Raw genomic sequence first — 22,708 nt, 5'->3', positions numbered from 1 at the left:
AGCAGTTAGGCATCATCAGGCTGGCAGGGGAGTGGTTAGGGGTGATCAGGCTGGCAGCAGAAGCGGTTAGGGGCAATCAGGCAGGCAGGCAGGCCGAGCGGTTGGGAGCCAGCAGTCCTGGATTGTCAGAGGGATGTCCGACAGCCAGGATCGGGCCTAAACGGGCAGTCAGACATCCCTCGAGGGGTCCCAGATTGGAGAGGGTGCAGGCTGGGCTGAGGGACGCCCCCCCCTTGCACGAATTTCGGGCACCGGGCCCCTAGTAGAAATATATATTTCTATAAATCAGCGAGCCACGCTGCCGTCCAGCAGCCCGGAGTAGCGTCCGCGTGGGCGTAGCGTGTGTGTGTCTGCCCGAGACGGGGCGGCCAGTTCCTCTCGAAACTGGACCCTGGCTCGCTCTGCCCCAAACCCCGGTGGACGGCGATAACGTCCTAATCCAAGAGCGGACACTTTCTCCAAGAGGTTCCTTTCCTCGAGATAAGCCGGCGGCCGCCGAGGGCCAGGCCAGGCCGCCGGCGAGGACCCGTTCATCCGATACGTGATCAGGAAGTGACTTCTCCCCGTGTCTCCTGAATGTGAGCCTTTATTCCACCCCGGACCCGAGGGCCCCGGGCAGACGCCTATCACTACGGGCTCGGGGGAGCAGCCGGCTCGGGAGGGAGCAGCCAGCTCGGGGGCGCGAGCGGCGACGGCTCACCAACCCTGCCGAGTGCTGTCTGCTCCGTCTTGGTCCGTTGACAAGGCGATCCATCGGCCGCGTTTATCTCGGCCCGGCCCCTGCCTCCCTGTCCCGGGCGGCGGAGGCACAATATCCCCTTTCTTCCTAAAGCTGTTCAACGGATGCCGGGTGCGAGACAAACACCCCGAGATAGAGAGGGAATAAAGGAGGCCGGCCGGGTGGCTCAGTGGGTGAGCATCGACCTCTGAACCAGCAGGTCAGGGTTCGATTCCCGGTCAGGGCACAGGCCCGGGTTACAGGCTCGATCCCCAGTAGGGGGCGTGCAGGAGGCAGCCGATCTGTGATTCTCTCCCCTCATGGATGTTTCTCTCTCTGTCCCTCCCTGAAATCAGTACATATACATGGTGTGGCTGGATGATGATGATCTCTGAACGCACAATCATCTGGCCACTCCGTGTCTATCCTATAGAATAAAAGGCTAATATGCAAATGGTCCCCTTGACCGGGAGTTCGACCAGCAGGCAGGCCGGCCAACTGCCCACGTCCCGCCCCCTGGCCAGGCTGTCCGGACCCCACCCATGCACGGATTCATGCACACCGGGCCTCTAATATATATATATATACACACACAACCGAGTGGCCAGACGATTATGCGTTCAGAGATCATCGTCATCTGGCCACTCTGTGTGTATTAAAAAAAAGAAAAGAAAAGAGAATAAAGTCTCCGTCCAAAACGGCTTAACGTGCTTTTCAAACGCCCCACATCCCGCTGTCCTGGCGGGCACCTTCGCCGGGGATTACTCATTCTATTCTATAGCCATTTTGTAAAAAAAAAAAAAAAGACCCTGGCTGTGTGGCTCAGTGGTTACAGTGCCGGCCTGCGGACCGAAGGGCCCAGGGTTCGATTCCCCGGTCGAAGGTGGCGCGGACCTTGGCTGCGGGCTCGACCCCCGGCTCCGGTTGGGGTGCGAGAGGGAGGCAGCCATCGCTGTGTCATCGCTCACGTCCATGTTTCCCCCCCCTCTCCTCTCTCTCTCTCTCTCTCTCTCTCTCTCTCTCTCCTCTTCCTAAAAAAATATAGAAATAAAAAAAATGAAAATGTGGCCTTAACACAGCAGAGGTGCCCAGGATGCGGCCTAAAGTCCTCCCCTGCTCACCCGGGGCGCTCCCCGTCGCCACGCTAGGACGGTGGCGTGTGCACACCTTCCCCGGGACCTTGAGAGGGGGGACGGCGAGGACCAGGGCCCCTCTTCCGTCCCCCGTTTTCTGGGGGGAAGGACGGAGGCGGCACGGCTGCGTCTCCTCCTGGCAGCTCTCTCTCGCCCTCCGTGCCCCCTGCATCCTGACGGATGCCAGGCTGCCACGGCTCGAGTTAGCCCCCGGATTGAAGCGCGGCCCGCTTGCTCCTGGGTGTGTGCGTGCGTGTGTGTGCGTGTGTGTGTGTGTGTGTGTGTGTGTGCATTGTGTGTGTGTGTGTGTGAGCAGAACAGGCCGCCTGGACCTCTGGTCCCCCAGCTCTGCCCACAGCTGGGCATTCCGACACCCTTCCCAGAGTCGGGGTGCGAGGGGGGGACATCGGACACCCTTCCCAGAGTCGGGGTGCGAGGGGGGGACATCGGACACCCTTCCCAGAGTCGGGGTGCGAGGGGGCGGGACATCGGACTACCCTTCCCCAGAGTCGGGGTGCGAGGGGGGGACATCGGACACCCTTCCCCAGAGTCGGGGTGCGAGGGGTGCCCTCGAGTGTGGCTTTGAAAAACAGACCCCGTGACGGGAGAATAACGGGGTCCCTGTGCCCTTGACCCCTCAGACCACGGAGGAGCGGGCGCGGCTGGCGGACGTCCGGCCCAGCCGGTGGTACCAGTTCCGCGTGGCGGCCGTCAACGTGCACGGGACCCGGGGCTTCACGGCCCCCAGCAAGCACTTCCGCTCGTCCAGGGGTGAGTGTGCCCCGTCCTGCACCCTCCTCCTCCTGCACCCCCTCCTCCTCCTGCACCCCCTCCTCCTCCTGTACCTCACCCTCCTCCTGCACCCCCCTCCTCCTCCTGTTCCCCCCTCCTCCTCCTGTATCCCCTCCTCCTCCTGCACCCCCTCCTCCTCCTGCACCCCCCTCCTCCTCCTGCACCCCCATCCTCCTCCCGGGGCCCCCAGCAAGCCCTTCTGCTCGTCCAGGGGTGAGTGTACCCCCTCCTGCACCCCCCCATTCCTCCTGCACCCCCTCCTCCTCCTCCTGCACCCCCTCCTCCTCCTGTACCCCCCTCCTCCTCCTGTTCCCCCCTCCTCCTCCTGTATCCCCCTCCTCCTCCTGCACCCCCTCCTCCTCCTCCTGCACCCCCTCCTCCTCCTGTACCCCCCTCCTCCTCCCGGGAGCCCCAGCAAGCACTTCCGCTCGTCCAGGGGTGAGTGTGCCCCCTCCTGCACCCCACCCTCCTCCTGTACCCCCCCCTCCTCCTGCACCCCCCTCCTCCTCCTGTATCCCCCCATCCTCCCAGGGCCCCCAGCAAGCACTTCTGCTCGTCCAGGGGTGAGTCTACCCCCTCCTGTACCCCCTCCTCCTTCTGCACCCCCCATCCTCCTCCTGCACCCCCCTTCTCCTCCCGGGAGCCCCAGCAAGCACTTCCACTCATCCAGGGGTGAGTGTGCCCCCTCCTGTACCCCACCCTCCTCCTGTACCCGCCTCTCCCTCCTGCACCCCCTCCTCCTCCCTGGGGCCCCCAGCAAGCCCTTCCGCTCATCCAGGGGTGAGTGTGCCCCGTCCTGCACCCCCTTCCTCCTCCTGCACCCCCTCCTCCTTCTCCTGCACCCCCTTCTCCTCCTGCACCCCCTCCTCCTTCCGGGAGCCCCAGCAAGCACTTCCGCTCGTCCAGGGGTGAGTGTGCCCCCTCCTGCATCCCCCTCCTCCTCCTGCACCCCCCCATCCTCCCAGGGCTCCCAGCAAGCACTTCTGCTCATCCAGGGGTGTGTGTACCCCCTCCTGCACCCCAGTCCTCCTCCTGCACCCCCATCCTCCTCCTGCACCCCATCCTCTTCCCTGCACCCGTGGGACACACTCACGGCTCTGCGTGCCGTGCTTAGGGGCGGCCGACAGGCCGGCTGTCCCGGCGATGGGCCCGGGTGTCTGTGGGTGCCCGGGGTGTCCCCCATCCCTGCCCTCCGAGACGTCCTGGGGTTTCTGGGCGCTGACGCGGGGTGTCCCTGCCCAGCTGTGGGTAGCCTGCGTCAGGCGGCGGCCGGCGAACCTGGGGAGGAAGGTCTCGCTGGGCCCGTGGCGGCTCCGTGAAGGGCGGGCACGGGGACTGTGAATTCACGCGTGTCTGGGGGCCCCCGGCACGGAGCCCCCGGAACCATTCCCCGCCTGCCCCCTCCTCCAGGCCCCGGGTCCTGGCCCTTCTCCGGCCTCGTGGCTGCTGAAGGCCCGACGCCCCGTTCCCGTGTGCTGGTCCGTGATAGCTGGGCAGACCTCACTGGATGCACACGCATGTCCACGTTCATGTCACTGCGCTGGGCGCCGGGGGCTTCCCCGTGGGTTAGTCCCACGTCGGCCCGGCCCCCCGTGCATTCCCGTCTCTCAGACGTAGCTCAGTCCCTACTCACTCACTCACCGGGCACCAGCCTCTTAGGAATGCTAATTTAGGTGGTTTCTTTTTTAATTGCTTAAAATATATATATTTTAAGAGGCCCGGTGCATGAATCCGTGCACGGGTGGGGTCCGGCCAGCCTGGCCAGGGGGAGGGGACGTGGGCGGTTGGCCGGCCTGCCTGCTGGTCGAACTCCCGGTCGAGGGGACCATTTGCATATTAGCCTTTTATTCTATAGGATCGACACGGAGTGGCCGGATGGTTATGCGTTCAGAGATCATCATCATCTGGCCACTCCGTGTATGTTTTTACTGATTTTTTAGAAAGAGAGGAAGAGAGAAGGAGAGAGAGAGAAACATCCATGAGGAGAGAGAATCACGGATCAGCTGCCTCCTGCACGCCCCCTCCTGGGGATGGAGCCCACAACCCAGGCATGTGCCCTTGACCGGGAATCGAACCCGGGACCCTTCAGTCCGCAGGCCGACGCTCTATCCACTGAGCCACACCGGCCAGGGCACGTTTTGGACTTTTAACTCTTTTTTTTAAAAAAAAGTCCTTTGAGCCGAAACCGGTGTGGCTCGGTGGATTAGAGCGTCGGCCTGCGGACTGAAGGGTCCCGGGTTCGATTCCGGTCAAGGGCATGGACCTTGGTTGCGGGCACATCCCCAGTAGGGGGCGTGCAGGAGGCAGCTGATGGATGTTTCTCTCTCATCGATGTTTCTAACTCTCTCTCCCTGTCCATTCCTCTCTGTAAAAAATCAATAAAATATATTTAAAAAAAAAAAAGTCCTTTGAGCCCTGGCCGGAGCTGTACGGCGGTTAGAGTGTCGCCCCCAAGGGTTGCGGGTTCGATTCGCCGTCCAGGGCCTGTACCTGGGCTGTGGGTTCGATCCCGGGCCCCCGTCAGAGTGCGTGTGGGAGGCAACCCATCCATGCGTCTCTCTCTCTCTTTCTGTCTCTCTCTCTCTCTCTCTCTCCTCTCTCCTCTCTCCCTCTCGCTCTAAAATATCCAACGGGGAAAACTATCCCCGGGTGAGGATTAACAACAACAGAAAAAGGTCCTTTTTTAAAAAAAAAAGGTGCACGTTCCCTGCACGGGGTCCCGACGCGGAAAAAGCGTTAAAGGGACAGGACAGAGACACCCAAACCCGGCCGTCAGCCCGTCTCCAGCCGGCCTGACAGCCGCCCGGGGCTCGGGAAATATCGAACCATGAACAGCCGGCCCGGCCGCCCGGCCGCCCGGATCCATAAAAGGCCTCGGAACAGGTCGCCCCGGAGGCCCGGTTCCCAGAGTCAGAAACATCGATGAGAGAGAAACATCCACCAGCTGCCTCCTGCACGCCCAAGTGAGTGAATTCCCTTTTAACGTTTACTTCCCCCAAACAGAGACCACCTGTTTTTACAGGAACGTCTCGCTTGCCACAGATGCGTGAGGCCGGTTTTACGCTTTTTCTTTTTCGAGGTGAATACCATGTGTGGATATTTTAAAAAATATATATATATTTTTATTGCTTTCAGAGAGGAAGGGAGAGGGCGAGAGAGAGAGAGATAGAAACATCCATGATGAGAGAGAATCACGGACCGGCTGCCTCCTGCACGCCCCCTACTGGGGACCGAGCCTGCAACCCGGGCCTGTGCCCTTGACCGGGAATCGAACCCTGACCTCCTGGTTCCTAGGTCGATGCTCAACCACGGAGCCACACCATCCGGACACAAGGGATCTTATTATTACTGGTTTCCAGCTGGTATTGAACATACAGGGTGTCCCCCCAGAAGGCATACACACGTTCACAGCCGTGAGTTCAAATTTGAGAATGAAATACATCCTATAGAATAAAAGCCTCATATGCGAAGTGTCTGGTCGACCGGTTGGCTGTTCAACCAATCAAAGCGTCATATGCTAATGATATGCTAATGCTGCTCAACCGCTTGCTATGACGTGCACTGACCACCAGGGGGCAGACTGTCGACCGGTCGACCAGTCGCTATGACGTGCACTGACCACCAGGGGGCAGACAGTCAACTGGTCGACCAGTCGCTATGACGTGCACTGACCACCAGGGGGCAGACAGTCAACTGGTCAACCAGTCGCTATGACATGCACTGACCACCAGGGGGCAGACGCTCCGACCGGTAGGTGAGCTTGCTGCTGGGGTCCGGCCGGTCGGGACTGAGCGAGACGGGCCGGACACGCCCTGGAGCCCTCCCGCGGTCCCTCCCCAGGTGGCCAACCTCCCGCGTCCCTCCCCGGCCCCGATCGTGCACCCGTGGGGTCCCTCGGCCTGGCCTGCGCCCTCTCGCCATCCGGGCTCAGGAATCCACCCGGCGCTGTGCATGAATTTCGTGCACCAGGCCTCTAGTTTAATAATCACGGCCTTCATAATTATTCCAAGCGCGTGGACACATTTTGGGGGGGACACCGTATAGTCACCACGGGCACACAGACCCGCAATTCCGTCTCCGGCTCGGTGCGTGCGGGGGTTCCCACGGCCGCCCCTCTCCCGGGATTTCAGACCCATCGGCCCCCGCGGCTCCCGCCCACCTCCGGCTCGCCAACGCCACCCGCAGCGGTGACGACGGGAGCGTGACGGTCACGCTGGCCTGGGACGGCCCCGAGGAGCCGGACGTCCCCGTGCACCACTACAGGGTCTTCTGGAGCTGGGCCGCCCGCGGCTCGCCCGTCCCCGCGAGGAGGAAGCGCAGGACGGCGGCGGACGGGGTAAGGGCCCTGAGCAGCCGCCCGCCCGCGGAGCGAACGCCCGGCGGGTGTCCCACCGTCCGTGCGTGCCTCTAGCCCCGGGGTGTATTTCTGATCATCAGGGAAGGCAGGGGCGGGTGGGAGGGCGGAGATCAGCCAATGAAGGTGTGTGCCTGGATGCATCGCCGAGGACACAGACGATGGGGTGGGGGGGGCCTGGGGGGGGGGAGACAGGGAACAGGAGTGGCTGGACCAGGCCAATGGGGGGAGAAGGAGGAGGAGGACCTGTGTGATACCTTCAGCAACAAAGATTAAAGGAAAAAGTACACTCAGTGGCCAGATTATGATGATCTCTGAACGCATAATAATCTGGCCATTCAGTATATATACTTATTTATCTATCTATCTATCTATCTATCTATCTATCTATCTATCTATATCTAATCTATCTATCTAATCTATCATCTATCTATCTATCTATTCAGTATATCTATCTATCTATCTATCTATCTATCTATCTTATCTATCCATCCATCTATCTATCTATCATCTATCTATCTAATCTATCTATCTAATCTATCATCAATCTATCTTATCTATCTATCTATCATCTACCTATCTTATCTATCTATCTATCTATCTATCTATCTATCATCTATCTATCTATTTATCTATCTATCTTATCTATCTATCTATCTATCTATCTATCTATCTATCTATCTATCTATCTAATCTATCTAATCTATCTATCTATCTATCTATCTATCTATCTATCTATCTATCTGTCATCTATCTATCTATCATCTATCTATCTATCTAATCTATCTATCTATCTTATCTATCTATCATCTATCTATCTATCTATCTATCTATCATCTATCTATCTTATCTATCTATGTATCTATCATCTATCTATCTATCTATCTATCTATCTATCTATCTATCTATCATCTATCTATCTATCTATCTATCATCTATCTATCTATATATTAGAGGCCCGGTGCATGAATTCGTGCATGGGTGGGGTCCGGCCAGCCTGGCCAGGGGGAGGGGACATGGGCGGTTGGCCGGCCTGCCTGCTGGTCGAACTCCTGGTCGAGGGGACCATTTGCATATTAACCTTTTATTCTATAGGACAGACACGGAGCGGCCAGATGGTTATGCGTTCAGAGATCATCATACTCTGGCCACTCAGTGTGTATATTTTTACAGCAAACGAGAGAGAGAGAGAGAAAGAGAGAGAGAGAGAGAGAGAAGGGTGGATGGAGGGACGGCTCCCCCCTCTCCCTTTATATTCTCACCCAGGGGGGTCAGAGCGTCCCGATGCCTTATTATTATTTTTTTAAACAACTAGCAGTAACTGTGCCTCGGATAAACCTCCTCGGCTAGGGCACAGCCACTGCTCACGGCGAGGACGACGCCTTTGACGTCGCCGGTGCAAACGCCTGGATTTAGCCCAGTGAGCCGCTCGTGCCCAAGAGGCCCCACGCGGTGTCCCTTACGCTCAGGGCTGTGCGTTCGGCCAGGTGTTCTCACCTCGGACCCCGTCCGTGGGCCAGGGCAGAGCGGAGCCCACGCAGGTGCCGCGGCTCAGTCGCCTCCCCGAGGGGGACAGCGAGGGGGGGGCGTGCTTGCTCTCCCACCCAGTGCCTGGCGAGAGACGTCACTTCCTCTCCTTGTGGCCGATACAATGTTGCATCGAGGTGTTAGCTGTCACTTCCTCTCCTTGCGGCCGATACAATGTTGCATCGAGTCGCTACAATGTTGCATCAGTTGTTACAATGTCGCATCGAGTTGTTACAAAGTTGCCTCAACGTGGTTGCCATGGCTACAAAGCTGCACTCCGTAAGCGCACGTGTGAACGTCTTTCAACCAGGAGAACAACACTGTTTCTCTATTTTCTTTATTTTTTATTTTTTGCACCGAAGATGCATGATCTGTGCCATGTGTTTGTTTATTTTTTTAAATACATTTTTATGGATTTCAGAGAGGAAGAGAGAGAGAGAGAGAGAGAGAGAGAGAGAGAGAGAGAGAGAGAGAAACGTCAATGAGGAGAGAGAACCATGGACCGGCTGCCTCCTGCACGCCTCCTATTGGGGATGGAGCCTGCAAACCAGGCATGTGCCCTTGACCTTGACTGTGACCTCCTGGTTCATAGGTCAATGCTCAACCACTGAGCCACGCCGGCCGGGCATCTGTGCCATTTAGAATTATAAACTATGTCCCCAAAAGCCATCATTGATATTTAGATACATCTTCTACACTAATAAAAGGGAAATATGCAAATTGGCTGTAATTCCACGACGTCCGCCAGCCAATCAGGAGCGAGTATGCAAATCAACCCAACAAAGATGGCGGGTGTTATATTAATTTAATTTAACTTAATTTAATTTATTATTTTAGTTCATAATAATAATTATTATTATTAAAAATAAATATGCTTGTTGATTTTGAGAGAGGGAGGAAGGGAGAGAGAGAGAAACATCGATGGGTTGCCTCCCGTACCTGCTCCAACGAGGGATTGAACCCGGAACCCGGGCAGGCACCCAGACCAGGAAATCGAACCCGCAGCCTTTCGGGGGCTCGGGATGACGCTCCAACCGACCGACCGAGCCCCCGGCCAGGGCTCGCCCTCCGTTATTTTTAAAAACCGCCCTTGCAGCTTCCTCTCTTGCGGCCCCGTTTTCTCCGCGAGCCGGGATCTAGACGGGGTGGGGGCAGCATCGTTCATGTCCGAGCCCCCTGGCAGGATGGGGGACACAGCCTCAAACGAGCAAGCGAACGGGTTTGGGGCTTTCCCAGAATGCAACTTTGCCCCACCGTCAAGCTGGATTTGCAGCTGGTGTGGCTCAGTGGATAGAGCATCGGCCTGCGGGCCGCAGGGTCCCGGGTTCGATTCCTTCCAAGGGCACGCACCTCGGGGGCAGGCTCCTCCCCGGCCCGGGCCCTGGTCGGGGCACGTGCAGGAGGCAGCCGATCGATGGGTCTCTCTCCCATCGATGTTTCTCTCTGTCTCTCCCTCTCTCTTCCACTCTCTCCCTAAAAATCAATGGAAAAATATCCTCGGGTGAGGATTAAAAACTATGTACATCTTCTACACTAATAAAAGGGAAATATGCCAATTGGCTGTAACTCCACGACACCCGCCAGCCAATCAGGAGCGAGTATGCAAATCAACCCAACAAAGATGGCGGGCTAATTTGCATACGCAGGCACGGAGCGAAGACTGAAGATTAAAGACTGAAGAGGCCTGGCTTCTCCGCTACGGCCGGAGGGAAGGCCTGGGTCCCGGGTCCCGGTTGCCAGGGGAAGGAAGGGCTATTGCAGGAATCTTCGTGCACCGGGCCTCTAGTTAAAAATAAAAACTAAAAAAAAAAGAGGAAGACAGGGGTGAGCTTAGACAGTTATCCGTGAGCGTGAGGAGACCGTGGTCTGACTCCGGGGATGGAGGAGCAGCATCCTGCCGGGGGCGCCGGGAGGCGGGGGTGGCATGTGACCGGGGCGGCCCGTGACGGGGTGCCCCTCCCTCTTTCTGTCCCCAGTCCCAGAACTCCGTGGTCCTGGAGGGCCTGCAGCCAGACACCAACTACAGCGTGGAGCTGCAGGCCGTGGCCTACTGGGGGCAGACGCGGCTCAAGAGCGCCAAGGTCCGCCTGCACTTCACCCCCACGCCCGCCGCCAGCAACAGTAAGTGTCTCCCGGGCTCAACGGCCACTCGCCCGCCTGCCCAGCAATCACGGGGAGAGTATTTCATTTGCACCCTGCCTGTGGCCAATTTTTTATAATATATATACACGGAGTGGCCAGATGAGGATGATCTCTGAACGCATAATAATCTGCCCACTCAGTGTGTGTATATATATATATTAGAGGCCCGGTGCATGAATCCGTGCATGGGTGGGGTCCGGCCAGTCTGGCCAGGGGGAGGGGACATGGGCAGTTGGCCGGCCGGCCTGCTGGTCGAACTCCCGGTCGAGGGGACCATTTGCATATTAGCCTTTTATTCTATAGGATAGACACAGAGCGGCCAGATGATTATGCGTTCAGAGATCATCATCATCTGGCCACTCCGTGTATATATTTTTTATTTCACAGAGGAAGGGAGAGGGAGAGAGAGAGAATCATGGACCGGCTGCCTCCTGCACGCCCCCTACTGGGGATCCAGCCCACAACCCGGGCAGGTGCCCCGACCGGGAATCGAACCCGTGACCTCCTGGTTCCTAGGTCGACGCTCGACCACGGAGGCGTGCCGGCCGGGCCAGCCCCCTCTTTTTTGTAAAATTAAAGTAACATCCAAACTAGGAATTCTGTGTCTGTTGCTTCTCAAACACCCATTTGGGAGCAAATGTCCTTTGGGGAGACGTGAATCGTCCAGGAGATTTCTCCCTCTTTGGAGTCCCGCCCGCCACGTCCCCACCTGCCCGTCTTCCCGCCTCCCTGCGCGCCCTCCCTCCGCCCGCCTCCTCCTCAGCCCCGCCCTCTCAGCCCCTGAGGCCCCAGCCCTGGTTGCATGTTCACGGGCGGGGGCACGAGGCCGCCTTCTCCTCTCCTTCTGCTTTTTTCTCCAACAAGCAAACCACATTCCTTCCCGCTGAGAGACTGGGATGGGACTGCAGACTCCCGTCATGTCGTGTATTTCTTCCCACAGCCAGGAGCCAGGAGGGAAAACCCCCTCCGCTTGCTGAGGCTCGTCATCTGGAGCAGCCGGCGGGTGGGGACCCATACATTTCTGACTTATGTACTCGAGGCCCGGTGCATGAAATCCGTGCAGGGCAGGGTCCTGAGGCCGGGCCACCCCGTCTCCCCGCCTCCTCCTTCCCCCTCTCCCTCAGCACCCCGCCCCGCCGCTGGTCGCCCGCCGTGGTCTGCGCCGCCCCCTGGTGGCCCACGCACGGCATAGCGAGCGATCGAACGCCCGCTCTCCCGGTCGAACTCCCGAGCGGACAATTTGCATATTAGCCTTTTATATATATATATATATAGATTATTGGCCCAGTGCACGGATTCGTGCACCGGTGGGGTCCCTCGGCCTGGCCTGCAGGGATCGGGCCAAAACCGGCTCTCCGACGTCCCCCGAGGGGTCCCGGATGACGAGAGGGCGGTTCTCAGGGGACGCACCCCAGAATCGGGCTCCCTCCTCTCTGGTTCCGGGTGCGTCACCCAAGAACCACAGCTGCCAAGTCACCGCAGCTCGGCAGCTGCTGCGTTGAGCGTCTGCCCCCTGGTGGTCAGTGCGCGTCATAGCGTCCGGTCGGAGCGTCTGCCCCCTGGTGGTCAGTGAGGGTCATAGCTACCGGTCGGAGCGTCTGCCCCCTGGTGGTCGGTGCGCGTCATAGCTACCGGTCGGAGCGTCTGCCCCCTGGTGGTCAGTGCGCGTCACAGCTACCGGTCGGAGCGTCTGCCCCCTGGTGGTCGGTGCGCGTCACAGCTACCGGTCGGAGCGTCTGCCCCCTGGTGGTCGGTGCGCGTCACAGCTACCGGTCGGAGCGTCTGCCCCCTGGTGGTCGGTGCGCGTCACAGCTACCGGTCGGAGCGTCTGCCCCCTGGTGGTCAGTGCACGTCATAGCTACAGATCGGAGCGTCTGCCCCCTGGTGGTCAGTGAGGGTCACAGCTACCGGTCGGAGCGTCTGCCCCCTGGTGGTCACTGCGCGTCATAGCTACCGGTCAGAGCGTCTGCCCCCTGGTGGTCATCGCATGTCATAGCTACCGGTCAGAGCGTCTGCCCCCTGGTGGTCATCGCATGTCATAGCTACCGGTCGGAGCGTCTGCCCCCTGGTGGTCACTGCGCGTCATAGCTACCGGTCGGAGCGTCTGCCCCCTGGTGGTCACTGCGCGTCACAGCTACCGGTCAGAGCGTCTGCCCCCTGGTGGTCAGTGCGCGTCATAGCTACCGGTCAGACGGTCAAACGGTCGGACGGTCGCTTAGGCTTTTATATATATAGATTTGTTTTTGTTGTTTTTAATCCTCACCTGAGGATACTTTTCCATTGATTTTTTTTAGAGCGAGTGGAAGAGAGAGGGAAAGACAGAGAGAGAGAGACATCGATGTGAGAGAGACGTCGACGGGTTGCCTCCGGCACGCACCCCGACCAGGGCCGGGGGGACCTGCCACCAAGGTACCCGCCGCCCGTGACCGGAATCGAACCCGGGGCCCTTCAGCCTCAGGGCCGGCGTGCTGCCCACTGAGCCACTTAAAAAACGAGCCGGTGGCCTTTGGACAGACGGTGAATTGATTCCCCCTGACGTCAGCGGCCCCAGAGGGCCCGCGGGCCGGGCCAGACGTTCCCCACCCCCGTGGGCGGGGGCCCCCAGACCGACGGGGCTTGGCCGGGACGCGGTGTCTCCTAGCGGCGAGGAGGTCGGCAAACTCATCCGTGTCCCCAGAGCCAAACACCAACAGCACAACGACGGACGTTTCTTTGGAGAGCCGCATTTTTTAAACGTCAACGTCTCCGAACGCCACGTCTCCAACACAGGCGCGCCCGGGCCGGGGTGTTTTGTGGAAGAGCCACCCTCCAGGGGCCAGAGAGCCGCCCGCCTGTGGCTCGCGAGCCGCCGTTTGCCGGCCCCGGTCCTAGCCCATCTCAGCTCCTCACAGCCCGGGACCCCCCTGAGGTCCCTCCCATCTCTGTCCCACCTTCACCCACACTGAGCAGGGTGGTCTGACACCCCCCCACCCCCCAAACCCAGGTGCCCCTCACAGGCCCCGTATCCGAAAAGCAGGCTTGGGTGCCCCCAGGCGGACACCCCGGGCGGGGCGGGTGGGCTCACTCTACTCCTCGGAGGCTGGGGAGAGGGCTGCCCTTTGACCTTGGCACTGAGCTGGGTGCTGGTCTGCCCCTCCCCGCCCCCCGAGCCCTCACCCCCCCCCCCCAGCCTCCTCGGGCCCAGCTGCTGGCTCCCCAGCTGTTTGCAGGGGGCACCTGCCAGGTTGTGACTGAGAATAAGAAACTCTGTGCCAGCAGCTCCTGGAATGCCCTCAGGGGTGGGAGGAGGGGTGAAGGCGTCTTTGTGGTGTTCATGCCGGGAATTCTGGATCTGGGGGGCGGGGGGGGGGCGGGGGAAAGGGGGGGCTGGTCTGCACCCACCTGGGTGTTAGAGGGTCCAGGCTGTCAGCCCCACCCTCCCCTCCCCTCCCCTCCCCAGCTGGGGGCGGGGGGCGGGGCTCCGTCGTGAGTGGCTCCTCGGATGACCAATGGCAACCAGTCGCACCTGCATTCGACAGCCTCCTTATGCACCGAGCGGAGGGGGTTGGAGAGCTGGGGGTGGGTGCCCGGGAGTCGACTGGGGGCCGACTGGGGGCCCGTGGGGTGCCTGGCGAGGACGAGGAGCTGTACCCCCCACAACTCCCCCTGCTCCCCACCCCATTGTCTATGCGTCTCTCCCATCTGCCTGTTCCTAAGTGTTTTTTTTTATTTCATTTTTAAAAAATTTTTAAAAATATATATATTTTATTGATTTTTTACAGAGAGGAAGAGAGAGGGATAGAGAGCTAGAAACATCGATGAGAGAGAAACATCCATCAGCTGCCTCCTGCACGCCCCCCACCTGGGGATGTGCCCGCAACCAAGGTCCATGCCCTTGGCCGGAATCGAACCCGGGACCCTTGAGTCCGCAGGCTGACGCTCTATCCACTGAGCCACACCGGTTTCGGCTTAAATTTTTTTTATGAAGGTGTTCTATGTGTACCTATCTTACCATTGCCCCCCTGCACCCCACTCCCATCTATGCCCTCACCCCCCCGAGTTTTGTGTCCATTGGTGATGCTCATAGGCATGCAGACACGTCCTTCGGTGGATCTCTCATCTCCCCCACCTCTCCCTAACCTCCCCGCTGTCATCTGACGGTCTGCTGGATGCTTTACTGCCTCTGTATCTACCTTTTTGTTCATCAGCTTATCATGTTCTTTATTATCCACAAATGAGTGAGGTCGTGTGGTATTGTTCTTTCACGGACTGGCTTATTTCACTCAGCATAATGTTCCTAAGTTGTTGTTTTTTAAATTTCATTTCTTAAAACATATATTTTTATTGATGTCAGAGAGGAAGGGAGAGGGAGAGAGAGAGAGAACCATCCATGAGGAGAGAGAATCACGGATCGGCTGCCTCCTGCACGCCCCCTACTGGGGATGGAGCCCGCAACCCGGGCATGTGCCCTTGACCGGGATTCGAACCCTCACCTGCTGGTTCCTAGGTCAATGCTCACCCACTGACCTTTCTCCTTTATAATAAACCTGTGCCCTGGCGAGGAAAGTGTCCCCGGGTTCTGGGACGTGGGGTCCAGCGCCCCAGGTCTGGGAGCCTCTGATTGACAGCCCTGAGTCCCAGGATGGTGGGGGTGGTGGTGTGGGATGGGGACCGAGCCCCTCACCGGGGAGACCTCCGCCCCGCTCTGCAGGGGGACACGTCAGAGCTGAGGTGAATGGCAGGGCAGCAGCTGGGGGTGCAGACCCGCCCGGGACGGGGGGTGGGGGGTGCGGGAGACACCCCGTCACACCCGGCGTTCAGGTGAAGGGCCCTCAAGCCGAATGCACGCTCCTCGGCTCTGCAAACACGCCTGCCAGCTATGGAAGCAGAAATATCCCAAGTATGCGTCTGCGGGTTTTCTCCTGGCCTCCTCCCATCTCCCCCCAGATTCCCCGCCGCCTCCCGCCTCCCCCAGGGCGGGCGGCTCCCCCCTCACCCCCACCTTTCCCTCTTCCCACCACCACCACCCGGGCGAGGCCACCCTCTCAGCTCCATCAGAAGATTCCCACAGCCCCCTTCTCTTCTCTTATTAATATCTTAAAAATATATTTTATTGAATTTTTACAGAGAGGGAGGGAGAGTTAGAAACATCGATGAGAGAGAAACATCCATCAGCCGCCTCCTGCACGCCCCCCATCAGGGATGTGCCTGCAACCAAGGTCCATGCCCTTGACTGGAATCGAACCCGGGACCCTTCAGTCCGCAGGCCGACGCTCTATCCGCTGAGCCACACCAGCCAGGGCTATTTTTATTTATGTTTTAAGTATATTTGTATTGATTTCAGAGAGGAAGGGAGAGGGAGAGAGAGAGAGAAACATCCATGAGGAGAGAGAATCATAGATCGGCTGCCTCCTGCACGCCCCCCACTGGGGATGTGCCCTCAACCGAGGTCCATGCCCTTGACCGGGAATCGAACCCGGGACCCTTCCGTCCGCAGGCCGACCCTCTACCCACTGAGCCACGCCGGTCAGGGCTCTTATTAATATTTTTATTGACCTCGGAGAGGAAGGGCGAGGGAGAGAGAGAGAGAGAGAGACAGAACCTTAAATGATGCCAGACAACCATGGGGATACGACGTGGGCCCTGCCCGGGACTCGAACCCTGACCTCCTGGTTTGTTGTTGGCGCTCAGCCCCCCGAGCCGGGCTCCACAGCCCACTTCTTATCAGCATTCGATCAACAGGGCGCAACCCCTCACCTCTCCAAGGGCCACGTGAGGCCCAGCCGTCAGACACATCTTACATCACCCGGGGGAGGGGGCGGGCATGGGGAGAGGGGGGAAGGCCGGGGCGCTTGCTGGCGTCCTGGTTTTGAGCCCACCTGGACCCCCGAAAGGAAGGGATCGAGGTCAGCAGGAACATGCTGGGGCCCTGGGGGCCAGGGGCTAGTCCCAGCTGCATTTCTGCCTCCATTGGGGAAGCTGGACCTGAACCTCAATATTGCTCCTCTCTCTCTCTCTCTCTCTCTCTCTCTCTCTGCAAGCTGTGTCCTCAGGCCAAATCCAGTCCCCGTCTGTTTTTGTTTGCTTTTTAAAAATATATTTTCATTCATTTTTAGAGAGAGAGGAAAAGAGGGAGAGAGAGAGAAACATCCACGATGAGAGGGAGTCAGGGATCGGCTGCCTCCTGCACGCCCCCTAGTGGGGATCGAGCCCGCAACCCGGGCATGTGCCCTTGACCGGGGATCGAACCGTGACCTCCTGGTTGCTAGGGCGATGCTCAACCACTGAGCCACACCAGTATATATATATATATATATATATATATATATATATATATATATATATATATATATATATATATAATTTTATTGATTTTTTACAGAGAAGAAGGGAGAGGGATAGAAAGTCAGAAACATTGATGAGAGAGAAACATCGATCAGCTGCCTCCTGCACACTCCCTACTGGGGATGTGCCCACAACCAAGGTACATGCCCCTGACTGGAATCGAACCCGGGACCCTTCAGTCCGCAGACCGACGCTCTGTCCACTGAGCCAAACCAGTTAGGGCCAAACTATATTTTTTTATTTATTTCAGAGAAAAGGAGGGAGAGGGAGAGAGAGAATCGTGGACCGGCTGCCTCCTGCACGCCCCCGACTGGGGATGGAGCCCGCAACCCGGGCCTGTGCCCTTGACCGGGAATCGAACCCGGGACCTCCTGGTTCTTAGGTCGACGCTCGCCCCCTGAGCCCCGCCGGCCGGGCTCAGCGTAATTTCTGACGCATAACGTAGACCCAGCGGTCGGCAAACCGCGGCTCGCGAGCCACAGGCGGCTCTCGGGCCCCTGGGGTGTGGCTCTTCCACAAAACACCACGGCCCGGGCGCGTCTGTGTCGAAGACGTGGCGTTCGAAGACGTTTACGTTTAAAAAAATGTGGCTCTCCAAAGAGATGTCCGTCGTGGTGCTGTTGGTGTGTGGCTCTGTGGGCTCACGAGTTTGCCGACCGCTGACGTAGACCGTTGTCCTCGGTTGTAGAAGAGCCGCTTGGGAAGAGTGGAGAAGGGGAGACTCGGCCGCAGCCCCCTGCTCCTGAGCGGCGCCGGCCCGCCCGCCCGCTGGAGATGGGCGCCCCCTTCTACCAGGACGGCCGGCTGCAGGCGAAGGTCTACTGGAAAAGGACGGCAGGTGCGTGGGGCGGCTCCGTGCCGCGTGCTCCCCGTCCCGCAGGACGGCTTTCGGGGAACACGGCTGCTCCTCACGGCGCTGCCTTTTTTCTTGTCATCCTCACCCGGGGATATCTGTTCTGTCGATTCTTACACACAGTGCACGGGGCCGGGGAGAGAGAGAGAGAGAGAGAGAGAGAGAAACGTGGATGTGAGAGAGGCACGTGCATTTGTTGCCTCCTGCAGGCACCCCAACGGGGGCTGAGATCCAACCTACAACACGTGTACGTGCCCTTGGCCGGCAGTCGAACCCGGGACCCTTTCTGGTATGCAGCCGGTGCTCTGACCATTGGGCTGCACCGGCCGGGGCTGCTCCATCCTGGTTACGCCCCGGCAAAGCCGCTGCTCGTGTGAGGCGGCCTCACGCCGGCCGGCGCCTGGAACAGCATCCGCTGAGGGGAGGGACCTGCACTCGCTCCTTGCTGGTGCGTAGTCCGGAAAGCTTTTTTAAAAAAAACCAGCCAACTGCCCTGGGGGTGTGTGCGTCAGAGCCGAGCCTTCTGCCCTGGCCGGTGTGGCTCAGCGGAAGGAGCGTCCGCCGGAGGACCGAAGGGTCCCGGGTTCGATTCTGGCCAGGGACACGCACCTCGGTGGCAGGCTGGATCCCCTGGCCCGGTCGCGGGGCGCGTGAAGGAGGCCACCCATCAACCGACGCGTCTCTCTCATCGGTGTTTCTCTCTCTGCCCCTCTCCCCCTCCTTCCACTCTCTCTAAAAGAATCAAAAGAAAAATGCAACCACCACAAAGTAAAGGCTCCCTCGGTGGTTCCCCTCGAACCCAGCACCATCGGTGTCTGCCTGCTGTCCCTTTAATTCTCTGATGGGAGTTCTTTTCTCCTCCCAAAGTGCCCAGGGGTAGCTCCTAGGTCCCAGTCAGGCACCCAATTCCATCAAACACTCTCCCCTCGAAAGACCTGTCAGACGCTGGGTGTGAGCGCGGAAGGACCCCCCTGCCCCTCGATGCCCTGGGGCAACTTGCACCCGGGGGGCTCCCCGCCTCCTTCACCACCCCCTCTTCTTTCCTCCCGACGCCCCCATGGAGGCCCCGACCAGAACATGAGGGTGTACAGAGCAGGGGCGGGGCAGGTCCAGCTCTCCAGCCATAAGAGGCCCAGGGAAGTCAAGTTAGGGTCGAGTTCATCACATGTGTGACCCCAGAGAGCAGGCTGGGCAGGCGCGACGCCCGTCCTTCAGGGACACCCACCCCACCTGAAAGGGCTCGGCATTCCTTGTAATTGGACAAAAGCGTTGAATTGTCCTCTGAATGCTGATTTGGCTGCACGTCAATTAAAAAAAAATTTTTAAAATTGATTTCAGAGAGGAACGGTGCCGGATATTGGGGCATCATTTAACGCCGGTGGGTCTTGATCTGGCATCTAGAAGGGTTCTGGAATCTGGGGAAGGCTGTGGTAGATTAAGAAAGAGTCCAGTGATGAAAGATAATTTTGAAAGGCATTGGAGCTCAGAGGAGCCTAGCTTCTCCTTGTCTCAGGACCCCTTGCTTTTTATTAACACAATTTGTCCTAAGGCAAGGTGGAGATAATACACTTCAAATGTTAGGGTTTACAGAAGCATTGTCAGATTGGGGAACAGCCTACAGCTGTTCAGGTGTTTGGCCAGTAGGAGGCAATAGCATGTAGATTGAGATGCCCTGAGCTGTCTGGCAGCAAACAATCATCCTTTTCAGGTTTGGGGAAATGCCTTTAGCCATTCCCAACAGGCGATAACATATGTGACTCAGCCCTTGTTGAGTCCCCAAGTTCCATCAACCTTTCGATGAAACTCTTGCAATTATGACAGGCTGGAATTGGCTTCCTGCAGAAGAGAGAGAGAGAGAGAGAGAGAGAGAGAGAGAGAGAGAGAGAGAGAGAGAGGGAGAGAAACATCCACAAGGAGAGAGAACCATGGACCGGCTACCTCCTGCACACCCCCTCCTGTGGATGCAGCCTGCAACCTGGGCATGTGCCCTTGACCGGGAATTGAACCCTGATCTCCTGGTTCTTAGGTTGATACTCAACCACTATATCCTGAAATAATAGTCGGGATCTGCAATACCCACGTGCCCCCTTTGCATGCATTTGGGGGTCATCTGTGCAATTTCAGTTCCTTCTTTTTTGTTCGGTCATATATTGGAGACCTGGGACTGTGTGGGATGTGACCCTGGACTGTTCTCCGTTGCAGACCCCGGCGCCAGTGGCTACCACGTGCAGTGGGTCCCGGAAGCCTGTGCCCACAGTGACACCGCCCGGCCAGCGGCGGCGGCGTCCGCCACGACGCAGGTGAGTCCGCGACCCCGCGGCTCCATCCCGAATAGACAGTAGACTCATCCGGAAAGGGGAAAAATAGGCCGAGAGAGATCCTCACTTTTTAAAAAATAAGAAGCACGTGCGTGCACGCGGCCTGGGTCCCGGAGGCGCCGCGTGAGCTCTCTTCCGCTCCAAAGGGTCAGCGTCCACAGCCCACACTCGCGGGAAGGTGTGCGGCGGCTGCTTCCATGCAATTCCAGAGGCGGTGGCCCAGGCCGGGGAGGGCTTTGTTGTGACTCCTCAAAGCCTGGACAGGGCCCTGGCCAGTGTGGCTCAGTGGATAGAGTGTCGGCCTGCGGACCGAAGGGACCCGGGTTCGATTCCAGGCAAGGGCACCTGCCCGGGTTGCGGGCTCCATCCCCAGTAGGCGGCGTGCAGGAGGCAGCCGATCCATGATTCTCTCTCCTCATGGATGTGTCTATCTCTCTCTCTCTCCTTCTCCCTTCTTCTCTGAAATCAATAAATATCCTATCTAATAAAAGAGCAATATGCAGATTGACCATCACTCCAACACACAAGATGGTTGCCCCCATGTGGACACAAGATGGCCACCACAAGATGGCCAGCAGGGGAGGGCAGTTGGGAGGGACCAGGCCTGCAAGAGAGGGCAGTTGAGGGCGATCAAGCCTGCAGGGGAGAGCAGTTAGGGGTGACCAGGCCTGCAGGGGAGGGCAGTTGGGGGCAAACAGGCTGGCAGGGGAGCAGTTAGGCATCAATCAGGCTGGCAGGGGAGTGGTTAGGAGGTGATCAGGCTGGCAGGCAGAAGCGGTTAGGGGCACTCAGGAAGGCAGGCAGGCGAGCAGTTGGGAGCCAGCCGCCCTGGATTGTGAGAGGGATGTCCGACTGCCCGTTTAGGCCCGATCCCACCAGACATCCCTCGAGGGGTCCAAGATTGGAGAGGGTGCAGGCTGGGCTGAGGGATACCCCCTCCCTCTGTGCATGAATTTTGTGCACCAGGCCTCTAGTATATCTATATAATAAAAGGGTAATATGCAAGTAGACTGAACCGTGGAACCACCGATTGCCATGACATGCACTGAGCAGGCAGGCAGGCGAGCGGTTAGGGGCGATCAGGTGGGCAGATGAGTGGTTAGGGGCAATCAGGCGGGCAGATGAGTGGTTAGGGGCAATCAGGCAGGCAGGCGAGCGGTTAGGGGCGATCAGGCAGGCAGGTGAGCGGTTAGGGGTGATCAGGCGGGCAGGTGAGCGGTTAGGGGCGATCAGGCGGGCAGGTGAGTGGTTAGGGGCGATCAGGCAGGCAGGTGAGTGGTTAGGGGCAATCAGGCAGGCAGGTGAGCGGTTAGGGGCGATCAGGCAGGCAGGCAGGCAGGCCAGTGGTTAGGAGCTAGCATTCCAGATTGCAAGAGGAATGTCTGACCGGCAGTCAGACATCCCCCCGAGGGGTCTCAGATTGCGAGAGTGCACAGGCTGGGCTGGGGGACGCCCCCCCCATGCACGAATTTCGTGCACCGGGCCTCTAGTTCATAAAATAAAATGCCCGGACAGGATGCCTGGTGCTCCTTGCAGAAGCCACATGACACCACCCCCACCCCCGCCGATGTCGGGCAACACCCCGGTGCGGGGACCCTCTCGCCTCCTGCCGCGGTTTCCACGTCCGGCGAGAGGTCTCGCCGCCACATTCCTCTCTCTCTCTCGCTCTAGGAAAACTACATGATCCTCCGAGACCTGGCGTTTGCCTGCAAGTACAAGGTGACCGTGCAGCCAGCGCGGCCGCGGGGCCACGCCGAGACGCTGTTCTTCCGGACCCCGCCCTGCGCCGCGCTGCGGGGGAAGAGCCGGCCGCACGCCAGCTGCCCCGGGGAAGCAGGTGCGGGGACCGGAGCTCCCAGGTGCAGGCCGCGAGGTCGGCCGCGTCGCACGTATTTCCAAGCTGCTTTGCGCAGCGCCCTCAACCCAGGCAGCACCCTCTGTCTACCTGGGACGTACCGTGTACAGGCCGTCCCGAAAATGTACACACACACACTTTTAAATATCCTATAGAATAAAAATCTAATATGCAAATCGACCGAACGGCAGAACCACCGGTTGCTATGACGCGCACTGACCACCAGGGGGCAGACGCTCAACGCAGGAGCTACCCCCTGGTGGTCAGTGCGCTCCCACAGGGGGAGGACTGCTCAGCCAGAAGCCGGGCTCACGGCTGGCGAGCAGAGCGGCGGTGGCGGGAGCCTCTCCTGCCTCCGTGGCAGTTGGACATCCCCCGAGGGCTCCCGGACTGCGAGAGGGTGCAGGCTGGGCTGAGGGACCCCCCACCCCAGTGCACAAATTTCATGCAGTGGGCTTCTAGTATATATATATATATACATATATTGATTTCAGAGAGAGAGGGGGGACAGAAACATCGATGATGAGAGAGAATCATGCATTGGCTGCCTCCTGCACGCCCCCTACTGGGGATGCAGCCTGCAACCCGGGCATGTGCCTTGTAGGCAGACAACCATCCCAGGCCTCTCCCATGCAGTCCCCTAACCTCCTTCTAGAAGCTTCTAACAACCTCCACATCGACCCTCCCCACGG

General features: G+C 58.7%; 1 protein-coding gene across 3 annotated transcripts in view; it reads left to right on the top strand.

The window, feature by feature from the left end:
• The window catches only part of ANOS1 (anosmin 1), a 70,475-nt gene that overhangs the window by 39,450 nt on the left and 8,317 nt on the right, over nt 1–22,708 (top strand). For 2 of the 3 annotated variants that reach the window (XM_079766088.1, XM_079766086.1), the window contains exons 3-8: nt 2,493–2,622; nt 6,774–6,979; nt 10,501–10,645; nt 17,679–17,828; nt 20,046–20,143; nt 21,833–21,998. In XM_079766088.1, the coding sequence (XP_079622214.1) occupies nt 2,493–2,622; nt 6,774–6,979; nt 10,501–10,645; nt 17,679–17,828; nt 20,046–20,143; nt 21,833–21,998 (895 nt within the window). The remainder of the gene's footprint in view (nt 1–2,492; nt 2,623–6,773; nt 6,980–10,500; nt 10,646–17,678; nt 17,829–20,045; nt 20,144–21,832; nt 21,999–22,708) is intronic. The other variant, XM_079766087.1, reaches the window with a different exon arrangement.

Source organism: Cnephaeus nilssonii (genome assembly GCF_951640355.1).
Source record: "Cnephaeus nilssonii genome assembly, chromosome: Y".
NCBI classification, from domain to species: Eukaryota; Metazoa; Chordata; class Mammalia; order Chiroptera; family Vespertilionidae; genus Cnephaeus; species Cnephaeus nilssonii.
The sequence above is the reverse complement of the archived record's forward strand: the minus strand, read 5'-3'. Positions and strand labels throughout refer to the sequence as shown.